This window comes from Anas acuta, chromosome 7 (genome assembly GCF_963932015.1).
Source record: "Anas acuta chromosome 7, bAnaAcu1.1, whole genome shotgun sequence".
Lineage (NCBI taxonomy): Eukaryota > Metazoa > Chordata > Aves > Anseriformes > Anatidae > Anas > Anas acuta.
In genome coordinates, this window is record NC_088985.1 from 24,611,994 (window position 1) to 24,624,629 (window position 12,636).

Sequence of the window (12,636 nt, forward strand, 5' to 3'; positions counted from 1 at the left end):
CTCCTCCAATTTGGAATGTACTACTTTTCTTTACGAAATTTCCTGTCAACAACTCACCACACCATGTACAGCTACATCACTAGGTACATACAGGCTGAACTAAACCCACCAGCACATGGACTCCAAGAAGGAAAAGTCTCAAAAATGATTTAGTTATTAACTTCAGATCACAGAACAAGGCTCTCGGAAAGTGAATGAAACCTCCACAGGTGTTAATTTTTAATCCTTTACAGCCTGAAAGATTGAAAGAAAGAGTTGGACACCCACAGAAGCCAGACCTTTGGAAATGATTTTTAGATCCTGCTGACTGGGGCTAAAGTGACTTAAAATTTCATGGCTCAAGACAGTCCTGAGCACAAACACTTTTCTGCTCCCTCCACCACCCCTACCAAAAGCTCTTACCACAAGGGTTCGCAAGCAGAGGGTCCCTGCTGGAGCACGGGGGTCCAAAGCAGCCACAAGATCCCATACCTTAATTTTCCTAGTAGTGAATAAATAGAAAAACACCATGGCTCTGTCAAAAAGGAATCAAGTGCTCACAGAAAAAAAAAAAAAGGAAAAAAAAAGAACTGTTTGCACAGCTTAGCTGATACAGCCATCCATGGAAAACTACAGAAATACTGCTCTTGAGACATGGTTCTTGCACTTCCCCTCTGTAAAGCTCACAGAGCTTAATGGGAGAAAAGAGTGTGTTGTCAACAAAGTAAAATATATAAAAGTCAGGTAATAATAATGAAAAGAAACATGTGGGAGGGTTAGTGCAGACACTAGTCCCTAATGGCAAATGGGCCAGAAGACAACCACAGACGGGAAAAACTGTTCTTACCAATGGTTCAGATAGAAGATGCTACAGGTCTAGTCTGCCAGATATCTTACAAGCTAAAGAAATGAACCACACACATCAAATCACACTGACTTATTTAAAAAGCAAGTAAAAAAAAAACACACACAAAAAAACAAAGGTGTACTTTGTGGCATCATCCTGATTTACTGGCCAAGAAAAGGACCTCTTAGTATGACAAAGAGCCTAATTTTCATAAGGAAGATCCAGCAAAGTGGGATGTGAAATAGAAAGAGGAGGATGCAAGGTATTAATGGCACTGACAGCCTCACCCATCATATGCCCCGCTGACTATCCTCTTGTTATCAAAGCGTATGCATCTCACCAGCTCTTCGTGGCCTTCCAGTACTCGTAAACATGCCCCACACTCGATATCCCATAGCCTGGAAAAGATTAGGAAGTAATGAGAATTTCTGAATAACTGATTATTACAAGGAAACATTGGGCCTTTGCTTGTCGGTAATGGAAACTTGGAATAATTTATATAATTTATATAATTTATATAATTTATGATAAAACAACAAAGGAGAAACAACCTAGATTCATCACTCCTTTTCTTGCAGTGAATCTGATGTGTGTTTTTCAACATGACCTTGGTATCACATAGGAAACGATTCAGAGATCCAAACATCTTAAGACCAGTCGTATCTACTACCTATTCCCCCAGTAACACAAGCCACACACAGGCTATATCCCAGCTATCTTCTAGGCAGCCTCATAACTTTATTTTACTGGAGTCAGTTTTTCATAAAAGTATCCAGCTTTGATTTGCAGGTGTTAAGACAGGGAGCCTCACCAGTCCTTTGGCAGCTTGTTCCAATGGGTAAAATCACCTTCAGAGGGCACATGCCCCTTTCTGTACCCCTATATGCCTATTTCTGGTTTGGAGGCTGATGTCAGACAAAGGAAGACATCAATACAGTGGTGAAAGGCACAAGAATTCACAAGCCCCTTTTATTTGTTATTTTCTCTCACTAAAGGTATATCTACTCTGTAATCAAGGCACCATATACATAAGCTAAAAAGGGCAGTCTGTGTTTATAATTTTGAGATGCATTTTCTTCTTGCTCTCCAATAATTTCCGTGGCTCACTGCTACCAGTTTCCAATAATCCAACTTTTTATAAAAACTTCTAGCACCAAAACTAGGATGCGATATTCCAGTAACAGACTGAGCAACGTGTTACCCTTTCAACTGTAAAAAACTCAGTCTGGGGGTTTGTAAAGGATGTTTAGTATGGAGAATAAATTAAAATACATTAATTTTTACACTTAGATAACTACTTTGAAAAATATTTAAGAAATGCTTGAAACAGTTATAAGAAATAAGTCTGTTTGCTTTCCATACTTTTGCCAGCTTTTTGATGTGATTCCTGATTATCATGGATAAAGAAGGATTATTTGTCTATGAGAACTGACATTCTTGACACGTATTGTCTACAGGTATTCCCTCCAGGTGAGATGTGCTCTGTTCATGCCAAACAGCAATCTTTCAGCAGCAGCATCTGCCGAGGCTCTGACACACAGCTGAAAGAAAGCAGTCACACGTGCTCTTGAATGCTCATTCGGTCAGAGCTCAGGCTGGCAGGGACTTCATAGGAGGGAGGTTCATGGTTCGTGGGATCTTTCTGGGTGACATAACCCAAAGAAACACTGCCACTGAGGGGTGAGGTGACTTTTCCTTGAGAGACAGAGAGATAAATCATCCCCACGCATTTCACTCCTGGGATCCCCCAGGGAATAATCCGAATCCAGTGGGCATGTGCACAAGGATGGTGGATAATCATTTCGTCTGTCCTGCCACAACAAGCTGCCCTCACTATGGCCAACCAAGGAATGAAGAGAGCTTTTTCTTTGCTGTACTGGGAAAGGGTCACTCTGTGCGCACATCTGAAGCCAAAGAGGAGCAGAAGGTGATTCTTCAGGCTGTGAAGTTAACCTTTCAGGAACCTGTGAAGATCCCAGTAGTTTTCACGCTAGCACCAGCACACCAGACAAGGTCAGAGCAAGCAAATTCATGGCAAAGGTCAGCCAAAGGCACTCTGGCTGGTCAGAGAGCATTAAGCCTCCCAAGGACTGCAAACAGGATGGACAATGCCAGAAATGAACTGGCGCAGAAAGGTTTAAAGAGCAATCTTGTGCCAGGAACTTCTGTGCCATGTGTTTCCATTCCTTGCCATCAATCCTGAGGTTGCCAGCAGCTCTGGGAAGCTGCACCACACTAATTCAGGCCTGTATTATCAGGTCCCAGTTTGATTTTTTACCTGAATTTGATTGTGATTAGGAAGAGATGATCACAGCCCTTAGCCATGTGGGGAACGGGCCTTCACATACATCTAGAAATTATGCCAAAGGTACCCCCCAGATCTGATAATCTCCTCAAATGTTTACTTCTTTAAATAGTCAAATGACCGAACTGTAAGAAAACTGCTCTTTGGCTTGAGAATTGTGAGAAACAAAGTTGTGTTGTTGCAGTAGAAAGTGTTTTTGCAATTGAATGTGTTTTTGGAAAACTTCACATTCCCTATCAGGAGGCAACTGCTACTGAAGGCCAACACACAACATCTGTTATTTTACAACGGATTAAAATCACACATACAAAACACCAAGCCACCCACGGAGAGGACTTAGTAACCTGCCTCTTCTTAATCACCCTTCCACTGACATGTGCCTTCTGCTAATGGCTGAGAGAAAACTATGTGAACAGGTAAGCCTTGCACCTTGCCCACACGGTTGCCAAACTGGACTTCCATTAGGATTCACTGCCAACATTCCTGGAATTCTAGCACAATGTATCTGTCAGCTAGGGATTTTGTCCAATGTAAGCATAAAAGTAATCATACTCCTCTGTAGTGTTATCGTGACACTGACATTTATTTTTGTTAGTATTACAAGTCATATTTTAGATCCTTCCCTAACTGGTGTAGCATTTAACTATTTCTTACTCTAATTCTGAGACCAAGTTTCACAGCACGGTTGCAGAGTGTTATTGTTTCTGTTTGAAGTGCAGGAGGTCTTAATACATATATGGTGCTGTTCTTACACAAATCTATTAATACCGATTCCCTGATTAACAGACAGAAATCCCAGCTCTCTTGGTCATGCTCTCAAACAGCCATATACTAAAATCTGGTACAACGACCTGGTAATAACAACCAGAGGACCACCATTTTCCAGAATGCAAAGCAGGGAGAGGCAGCGTACTGCAAGCAAACTCCACGGGCAAACATCAGCATGAATCATACTCACAGAGGAGAAATAATTTCTGACATGGAAAGTGAAAGCTTTCTACTTAGCCTGTCCACCTTTAAATTTTTATCAAAAGGCACACAGTTCTTTAAAGCCATGGTGAAGACAAAAGGGAGGCTGCTCGTCCTTCTGTTTGCATGACAGAGCCATTCCCCTACATGACTTACGCTACTCTCCAAGCTTGCTCAGTACACCCAGAGATTAGTGGGACATCCCTCTGCCAGCAGCTGCAGGATGTGGGGAGAAATCCTGGCTCACAATACCAGAAGGAGTTAAATCTCGGATTGCAACAAGGGCAGCTGGAGAAGTGCAAAAGGCAGCAAACTGAACTTCATGCTCTAAACCAGCTGTTCCAAACTTAACCCAGTGCCAAGTACCACAAGAAGAGTTTGGCCAGAGCCCAGGAGGATTTCTGCAGAGGATTAAATGCCTCTTACAGCAAATCTGACCCCTTTAACTAGACACATAGCCCAATTAAAATATCACAAGAGGACATCACAGAAAGTGGTACTTGCCAGCTCTTTCATACACCAGAATTGTCAGAGCAATGCAACTTGTTGATTAGTATGGGACTCTGGAGATACAGAGGATGAAAGACAACACAGTAAACCAGACTTCTAATATCTCTTTTCAGTAGTTCCCAATGTTCTATACCAAAGGAAGCATATTTCAAGGAAGACAAGGGTACAGAGCACTTCGGTTGCCTAACCTCCGCACATCCCAGGGAATCGGAGAGAACGTGCCTGCAAAGAAATCTGCAGTGGGGACCGTGTCTCTCACCTGATAGTATTATCTGAAGAGCCGCTCACTACCAGCCTGTCTCTGTACTGCAGACATGCAATGCCTCGTTTGTGGCCATTTAAGGTGCGCACAAATTCGCAGGTACTAGTGTTCCATACCTGTGACAGGAAGGGGGGGGAACCACACAGGCAAAATTATTGAGAGACTAACGAAAGCTGGTAGCTGTATGACATACAGGTGCATTGAGGATGTTCTTAATTGGAGACATGACCATTAAGACTGGGAAAATTACCCCTCCAATGACTTGTGACTACAGCCTGCAACTGTTAGCAGCTTGGGTCACTGTACACAGGTTTTTGCCATACTGTATTAGAATTAGCTTCCAAAATCAGGCTTCAGCACTCTCGGGCTATGATTTAGTCTACACAGGAACACAGTTTTAATGCTGCAGCTTGGGATCACAGCAGTAACGCTGAAGTGACTCCTGTGCACTCACCTTTGCTTTTGCCCCCATGCTGCCCTCTCTGACAACTCTTTTTGTGACCAATGCTGAAACAGATTATGGAACCAGTCAAGTTGAAAAAGCACCCAGGAAAAATAGTCCTTTTTCAACTACATCTGCACTTGGATCTGATTTGCCATACAGCTCTGTAAACAAGTTCTGCAAGCTCAACAGAAGAGGGACTAGTGGAAGTGAGCAGCAGGAAGAATACTGCTTCTAAAGGAAGATTTGTGTAATAACAGCTAAAGACCATCTTTCCTGTCTGGTCACTGTTCTTAATTGTTAAATACCCAAATAAAAAGCCTCTGAAATACCTCACCTTGATAGTTCTGTCACCTGATGCTGATACGATGTACTTGTCATCGAAGTCCACTACGTTGACAGCAGCTCGGTGCCCTACTAGCACTCTCCTCAGGGTGATGTCTGTTGGGGAGGCCATGTCCCACACGGCAATGGATCGGTCTTTGGAACATGTCACCATCATGCCGTTATTGAAGCGGAGGTGCAATACTGCTTCACAGTGGTGAATCAGTGTGTTCAGCATCTCGCCCGCATTCACGTCCCACACCCTGCAGTTTCAGATTTCAAACCAGAGAGGAGAGAGTTAAAAAACTGTACAGCAGATTTTCTGCAGAGAGAGAGACAGAGGGATGGGGAGAGGTAATTAACTCTCTAGCAATATTAGAGAAGCAAACAGCACAAGTTATAGCTCAATCTATTAAATATTTCATTAAAAGATATATTATATAAACCTGTTGATTTTGCATACGTTGAGACAGTCCAGCAGCCAAAACCCTGCAATGCAGTTAACACCATAAAAAAAAAAAAAAAAAACATTAAAAAAAAAAAAAGCATTCTTTAATTAAGAGAATTTAGTGCTGAGGAAAAGTATGAGATTGACAGCCCTAGGGACTGATGTTTCCTGGTAACGTCAGCCTACCACACTCCATTTCCAGTCACTGAGTATTTAAACACAACCTGTGAAGAAGGAAGTTCAGAGACAGGTTTAATTTTTTACTTCTCTCACAGGACTATCAACTCAAAGGATAATTTATGCAGAGGCAGAAGACAACATTATGCTTTTCAAACAAATATAAGTAACTGCCACAAGTTGCACAATGAATTACATTTACTCTGCAATGTATCTGGTACACAACTACATTCTAGGAATGTGCTGAACACCCAAATTAAGACAGAGCATTTGTGTTGATTTAACATTATTGGAACCAACTGCTTCAGCTGAACGATAATTTAAGGTGAAAGTCAGACAAAGGCTTCCTACAGAACTTCTAGGACTTGAAATGGGTATTTTAAGCCTTAAAAAGTGTTCCTTTTGGGCTGTTCTGTTTGTAAACTTCTTTTACACTCCATAATGTGATTTCTTTTGTCACTATCACACCTGTATCCCAGACATACTACGTGAGAGCAGAAAATGGCTGTATCAACAGGCTTATCGGACACTGCAGAAGCTGAAACTTTCCTCTGCCAATACACTGAGAAGAAGCAAGATGTGAGAAAGACTTCTAATGTCTTATTTTCTAGCTGAAGCTGAAGCGCATCAACTTCTGCATTATAAATGAGAAAGTAAAGTACATTTCCGATTACAAAATGCAAAGTTAAAAAGATCACAAACTAAAGACCTGAGCCATTAGCATACAAGCAGTTTGCAGACAGGGTTGCCAAACTGAACAGGAGCTGGAGACCTACTGACTTCTCTGGACAAGTGCATCCCTGAGATCTCGGAAGCATTAAGAGTCCATCTGTACTGCCTATTGGACGAAGCCCCTCTTCCTGAGGAGACCCAAGGATAAAAGTGATGCATCCTATGTGCCTCTGGGGTCTGCACAAACATTTATAGATACAGTGGGAAACGAAGTATTTCTGGGCAAGTAGCCAGTCTGCAATTTGGCCTGCCTGGCCTGAGATGTAAAGTGATAGTGCTTGTTACAGAAATAAGTATCTCCTTTTGCAACCTGTGTTTAGCACAGTGCAGCTCCCACCCTGAAATTCTGAATTCCTGCTAATGGTGGGATCCCAAAATCTAGCAGCACCACAAGACCGCACACATCACATGTAAAGAACTGAATTTAATGGTCACCAGCTTAACAGCAGTAGTTTACATGCAAGCCTGGTGATAACCACGAGCAGCCTGCAGCCATAGGAACACATGGTAACAGCTTCTTAAAAGGCCACTGGCACAACTTTTTGTCATCTGTAACTTCACTGCATGGGCATCGTGGGTACTCTGACAAAAAGAGGAATACTTAACAGCATGGAGAAGACAGACATCTCCTTCATGTCCAAGTTCATATTGCAACTCACTAATTCAAATGTGCCTGTGTTTACACTGCAGGTTTTAAACTCTCTGGGATCCTATAATATGTCTAGTGGACTTTACATCTGCATAGTGAAAATGTGCACCACATGTGCTGACTTGAGGTGTTCAGCCTTTTAATGGAGACTGGAGGGAAAACAAGGTTAGAAAGACTGAGTGGGAAAAATCATCATGCTGAAATTTAATTAAAACTCACAGGAGATCTAGTCACACTTCATTTGTTAAAATTAAGGGACAACGAATGACTGAACTTTCAAACTTGCTTTGAGAACTTCAGCCAAGTTTTTACAAGTTATTCTCACGGAGAATTTAAGAACATTCTCAGGAAGTGCCTGAACATGCAAAACCTTGGTGAAATGTCAAATGGTCTTCCTAAATCATCTTAACATTGACTGACCTTTGCTTAGGATCTCATTTCTCCTTGACAGCCACTTGCATGGACATCTGATAAACAAGGACAGTACACTCCTGAACAAATGTGCTGAGCTACTTCATCGAACTAATTGAACAGCACATGTTTAAGAAAAGATACTTCCAGCAGTTTGCAAGGCTGAGCTCTTTGAGGCAAATGGAAAGCTCCAAAATACAAGCACACACCTGACTGTTGAGTCCGAAGATCCAGTGATGATCACCCGCTCATCGTACTGGAGGCACAGGACAGAACCCGTGTGTCCGGTGAGAATTCGCTTGCATTCCAATGTGTTCTTATCCCAGATCTAGGAGAGCAAACATCAGAAAACAGACAGCAAAGTAAGCTTTTCATCATACCTTAAGGACTTACTGCTCTGACTGGTCTGTTTCTTCTACAACACAGACATCCATATTGCAGATAGAACACATTTAGTGGCATGAACTGATTTTTGCAGTCACATACAGGCTGTTTGGTACAGCACATTAATAACTTTGATATTACTGGGTTTACTATGAACACTGGTCTGAACTTTTTGTCAAGGTACAGGACACAGTAGTTATATAGTCTGTAATTACTGATGGTCAAAAACTCTGCCAGCATATTCAATTCAAGAAGAAAACAGGGTCTCTAGGCTAATGTAAGAGGCATACATGCTGCTTAGGTATAAGGTGGGTGAAGGAGAAGGCTAAGCTACTAATTGATTGATTTTTGATACAGATTGATTAAGTGCCATCAGCATGCTGTTCTGGAGAGTTCTCACCTTAATAGTATTGTCTCGTAGGCCACTTACTATCTTCTGATCATCATACTGTAAACAATAAACCCCTTTGCTCGTCTCACTTCGGCAGTGGATTCTCTGTAAACTGTGCCTTCCACACCGCCAGTTTGACTCTATTGTCTTGAGGGGAGACAGGAGACAAAAAAGAAGTAAATACAGAACACAGGACTCTTTCTTCTTTATTTTTGTTTGTTTGAGAAGACAAGAAATATTGTTATTTACTCTTATTCCTGCAATCAGGCCCATATAATGACAAAACAGTTTTCCAGAAAAAGCAATATGTGATAAAACCAATTAAACAGGCAAAGAGGCCTGGAATACGTATTGTGGCTGAACTCATCTGTGCTGTATGGAATGATGAGGGAGAAATGACCTAAAGTTTTGTTCTGTCTTCAACTTTTAACTCTGTGATTTAACAACTAAACAATTGCAGAGAAAGTCTCAGCTAAGGGCTTGTGCAAACCTGCTACAACAGTACCTGAGCACCTCTTTTGCCACCAGGAAACTGCCAGAACCTGGCATTTGGCATTTGCCCACCACTAAATACAAGGCAGCAATGCCCAGTTGTTTCCTGTTTCCCTAGGTTTTAGGACTGCAGCCTTCAGCAATGCACTTCCTCCCTTGCTCAGTTCCTGACACCTCCCCGTATCACCTATAAGATCTCATCTGCGCTGGATGGAGCACAGCATTGTTAACAGAGAAAGACAAGGTGGTACTGTGTTGCTCTGACATCTGATGTGCAAGGCATACAGACTCCACCTGTAAACAGCTCACTGAACAATACAAATCACCCTCTGCTTAAGGGAGCAATCAAATCCTGGGAGTTTATAAGTAGCCCAGATCTCCAAACTCTGGACAAACATGATATTTAATTAAAAACTTTGTTTCATTAGCATGAAATATTCTCAGAATTTGAGCACCATGAGAAAATCAGGGAGAGTGTAAAAAATACAAAACAAAACAGAACGAACAAACAAACAAACAAACAAACAACAACACTTGGAAGCTATTCCTTACCTCTATGTCCTGTATAATTTTGGGGTAAAGTGCTCTGTAGAAGGAGTTGGGTGGAGCGGAGCCATCCGGGGGTTTATTTTTAAATAGGTATTGTCCCCTGGAAGACAAAGAACACTCCCATTGAACAGAAAGCATGTTTCAGCATTTTGGAGGATGGTCTTCCTGGCATTTTACACTTGGGTTACATAACCACTGTTGAAAGGCACACATTCATATTCCAACTTTGTTTACACAGCAAGACAGGGTGGTTCCTTGTTTGTCTGCCCTGCAACACGTTCGTGTTGCACTTAGACAGTGAAAAATTCATGGAAAAACAATTCCAACTCACTCAGGGAAGGAAAATGTACTATCTAGTTTGGACATGAATCCCTTCAACTCAATAGGAGGTGAGAATGGCTCATACCCACTATGCACATATCCACATCAGAGGTCACCTTTCAAACAAAGCATACAAAGAAAATGAGAGAAGCCAAGGAACCCTCAAACTCACGATGCGCTCAAGGCCAGCTTTGATCTGCAGCAGCAGAAACGGTTTTGGTACACGGACATTTTACTGCTACTGCTGCATTTTGGTAAGCAACACACTTCATCTGTGGTGCCTTCCTCATTTCAACACTGATTTGGAATACTCATATCCCAAGCTAGATTTTTGCTACAAAAAAAATCCATAAACGGCAATCACTACCTGCTGTGTAAAAAACTTTAATTCCTCATCCTGAAGTTAAGAAGCCACCAAACACGGTGTGGAAGCTAGTAAACCCCACCATGGGCGTAGTAACTGCTGTTCTGCCTGGCAACATGCCTCACAAAATGGAGAGAGGCACAAATGCCTCCGAGTGTAATCCTGGCATCAGAGGCACCGAGTTTATACTGGGCCAGCTCTCCGCTTCTCCCTCCCTTGCTCCATTATGGCATAATTAATTGCTCAATACTTCCTTGTGCATTTCTTTCTTGTTCTTTCCATACAGTGTACCTTGAAACTCATTCGAGAGGCTGTACTTTAGCTGCCCTGCGGTACTTTGGGTAAAATCTGTACCAGTGAAATCACAACAGTGAACAGAAACCTTTAGGTTTTAAGTGGGTAGGTAAACTATAGGACTGAGCAAACAAAACAACAAATGCTAAAGAAAAGAACTTTTGACAGTTTTTTAAATAAACTACCTCAAGTTCAATTTGAGAGAAAGCTGCTTTCTACTTTGGACACGGGAATCATCAGCAGCCCCTCATTTGGGAGCAAATGTATGTGAGGAAGGGACACCTGGATGCAGGCAAACCTCCAACAAAATGGATCCTTACATGATCCAGTCAGGAAATACATGCAAGAAAATTAAAATTATTGGCCCTGGGAGACCAAAAATGCTTTGGAGATGTGGATAATACCTGCAGCACATCCTAGAAGGCTTGGCATGGGTCTAGGACAATTTATATATAAGCTTATTTGTCTGAAAACCTGTCAGTTGTTTCCAACCTTACTATTACAAGGTGTTGTTACCTATAAGCTACGTCTCGCTTCATGTAGAGCCAGTTGTTTCGAGGTCAGCTAAGGCACTGTTTGGAATTTCCATGGCATCCCAGTGACTGCTGTGCTAAGGCTCTGTGACAAAAGGAACTATTGTTGGCAGTTTTTGATGACCGGCCAACTCAATCAAGTATTCAGATGTGCTTAATAGTACCCAGATTCTGGGCTTCTGGTTAATTTTTCTCTAAATCTGTGTAACCCTTACTGCTCCCTGACGAGATGTCAGCGAGGTGCTGCAGAACTGGGTGTTTCTGTTGGAAACCAGAAGCTGCAAATGCTGCAATCAGCAAGTCCACATGCAAAGTGAGGAGGTCTAAGCAAGTAACACCAGTCATCTACCACCCTGCCATGCCTTGTCTGTATCTTCTAGAGCTAATCTGAGAGTAGTCTGAAAGATCTGGCACAACGTACTCTAGAAGGGTCAGAAAAACCTGAGAAAGAGGTCCAGTAACATTGTGTGACTGTCCTTTGAGATAAGAAGGATTTTGCAACCTTTTTTTAAAAAAAAAAAAAAAAAGTCAGCCTCTATGACTAGTAATGGGCATTAATGTTATTTCTGCAACATGGAGGGAACAACTTCAGAACTATCAGCTATTATCTCCAAGATGCGGAGAATGAATAAAGTTCCAGAGAACAAGAAAAAGACAATTGTAACTCTTATATTTTAAAAAGGGGGATAAGGCAGACCCAAGGAAATGGTGGACAGTCCAGCTCAACATCAGAGACTGCTGGTACTACAGCACGTGGTCAATTAGATGAATTCCTAGGAGATGACAAGCCGACAGACAATGGCCAAATTTATCAATCCAGAATAAATCGTGTCAAACAGATTTAGTTTCTTCTCACAAGCTATTCTCTTAAGTTAGCTAGAGAAGTATGATCTTGGTGGGAGTGCTCAAGGGTGGACACATAAATGGCTGGCACGTGCAGTTTACCAATGGTGCACTCAAAAAATAAAAGAAGGCAACTGGGATCTTGCATAGAGTCTGTCCTAGATCTGTCATTACTAAACATTTTCAGTAATGACAAAGAATGGAACAGGGAGTGTATTTACTACACGGCCAGAGACATTAAAGCTGGGAGAAGCTACAGGCACTTTGGAGGACAAGCTGAAACTCATAATGGTCCTGACAAAACAGAGAAATGCTAAGCAGTAAAGAGAATCTAACTCAATAAGGACAAGTGCCAGGTTCACCACTTCGTAATATCACAAGCATGCAAGATGAGAAATAATAGCTGAGCA

At 41.9% G+C, this 12,636-nt stretch overlaps 1 protein-coding gene across 12 annotated transcripts in view; it reads right to left on the minus strand.

Moving 5' to 3' along the window:
* The window catches only part of BTRC (beta-transducin repeat containing E3 ubiquitin protein ligase), a 118,829-nt gene that overhangs the window by 11,086 nt on the left and 95,107 nt on the right, over positions 1-12,636 (minus strand). For all 12 annotated transcript variants that reach the window (XM_068688294.1, XM_068688292.1, XM_068688296.1 and 9 more), the window contains 7 exons: positions 9,875-9,971; positions 8,840-8,977; positions 8,265-8,383; positions 5,652-5,901; positions 4,870-4,988; positions 1,114-1,224; positions 403-481 (listed from right to left, as the gene is read on the minus strand). In XM_068688294.1, coding sequence (XP_068544395.1) covers positions 403-481; positions 1,114-1,224; positions 4,870-4,988; positions 5,652-5,901; positions 8,265-8,383; positions 8,840-8,977; positions 9,875-9,971 — 913 coding nt within the window. The remainder of the gene's footprint in view (positions 1-402; positions 482-1,113; positions 1,225-4,869; positions 4,989-5,651; positions 5,902-8,264; positions 8,384-8,839; positions 8,978-9,874; positions 9,972-12,636) is intronic.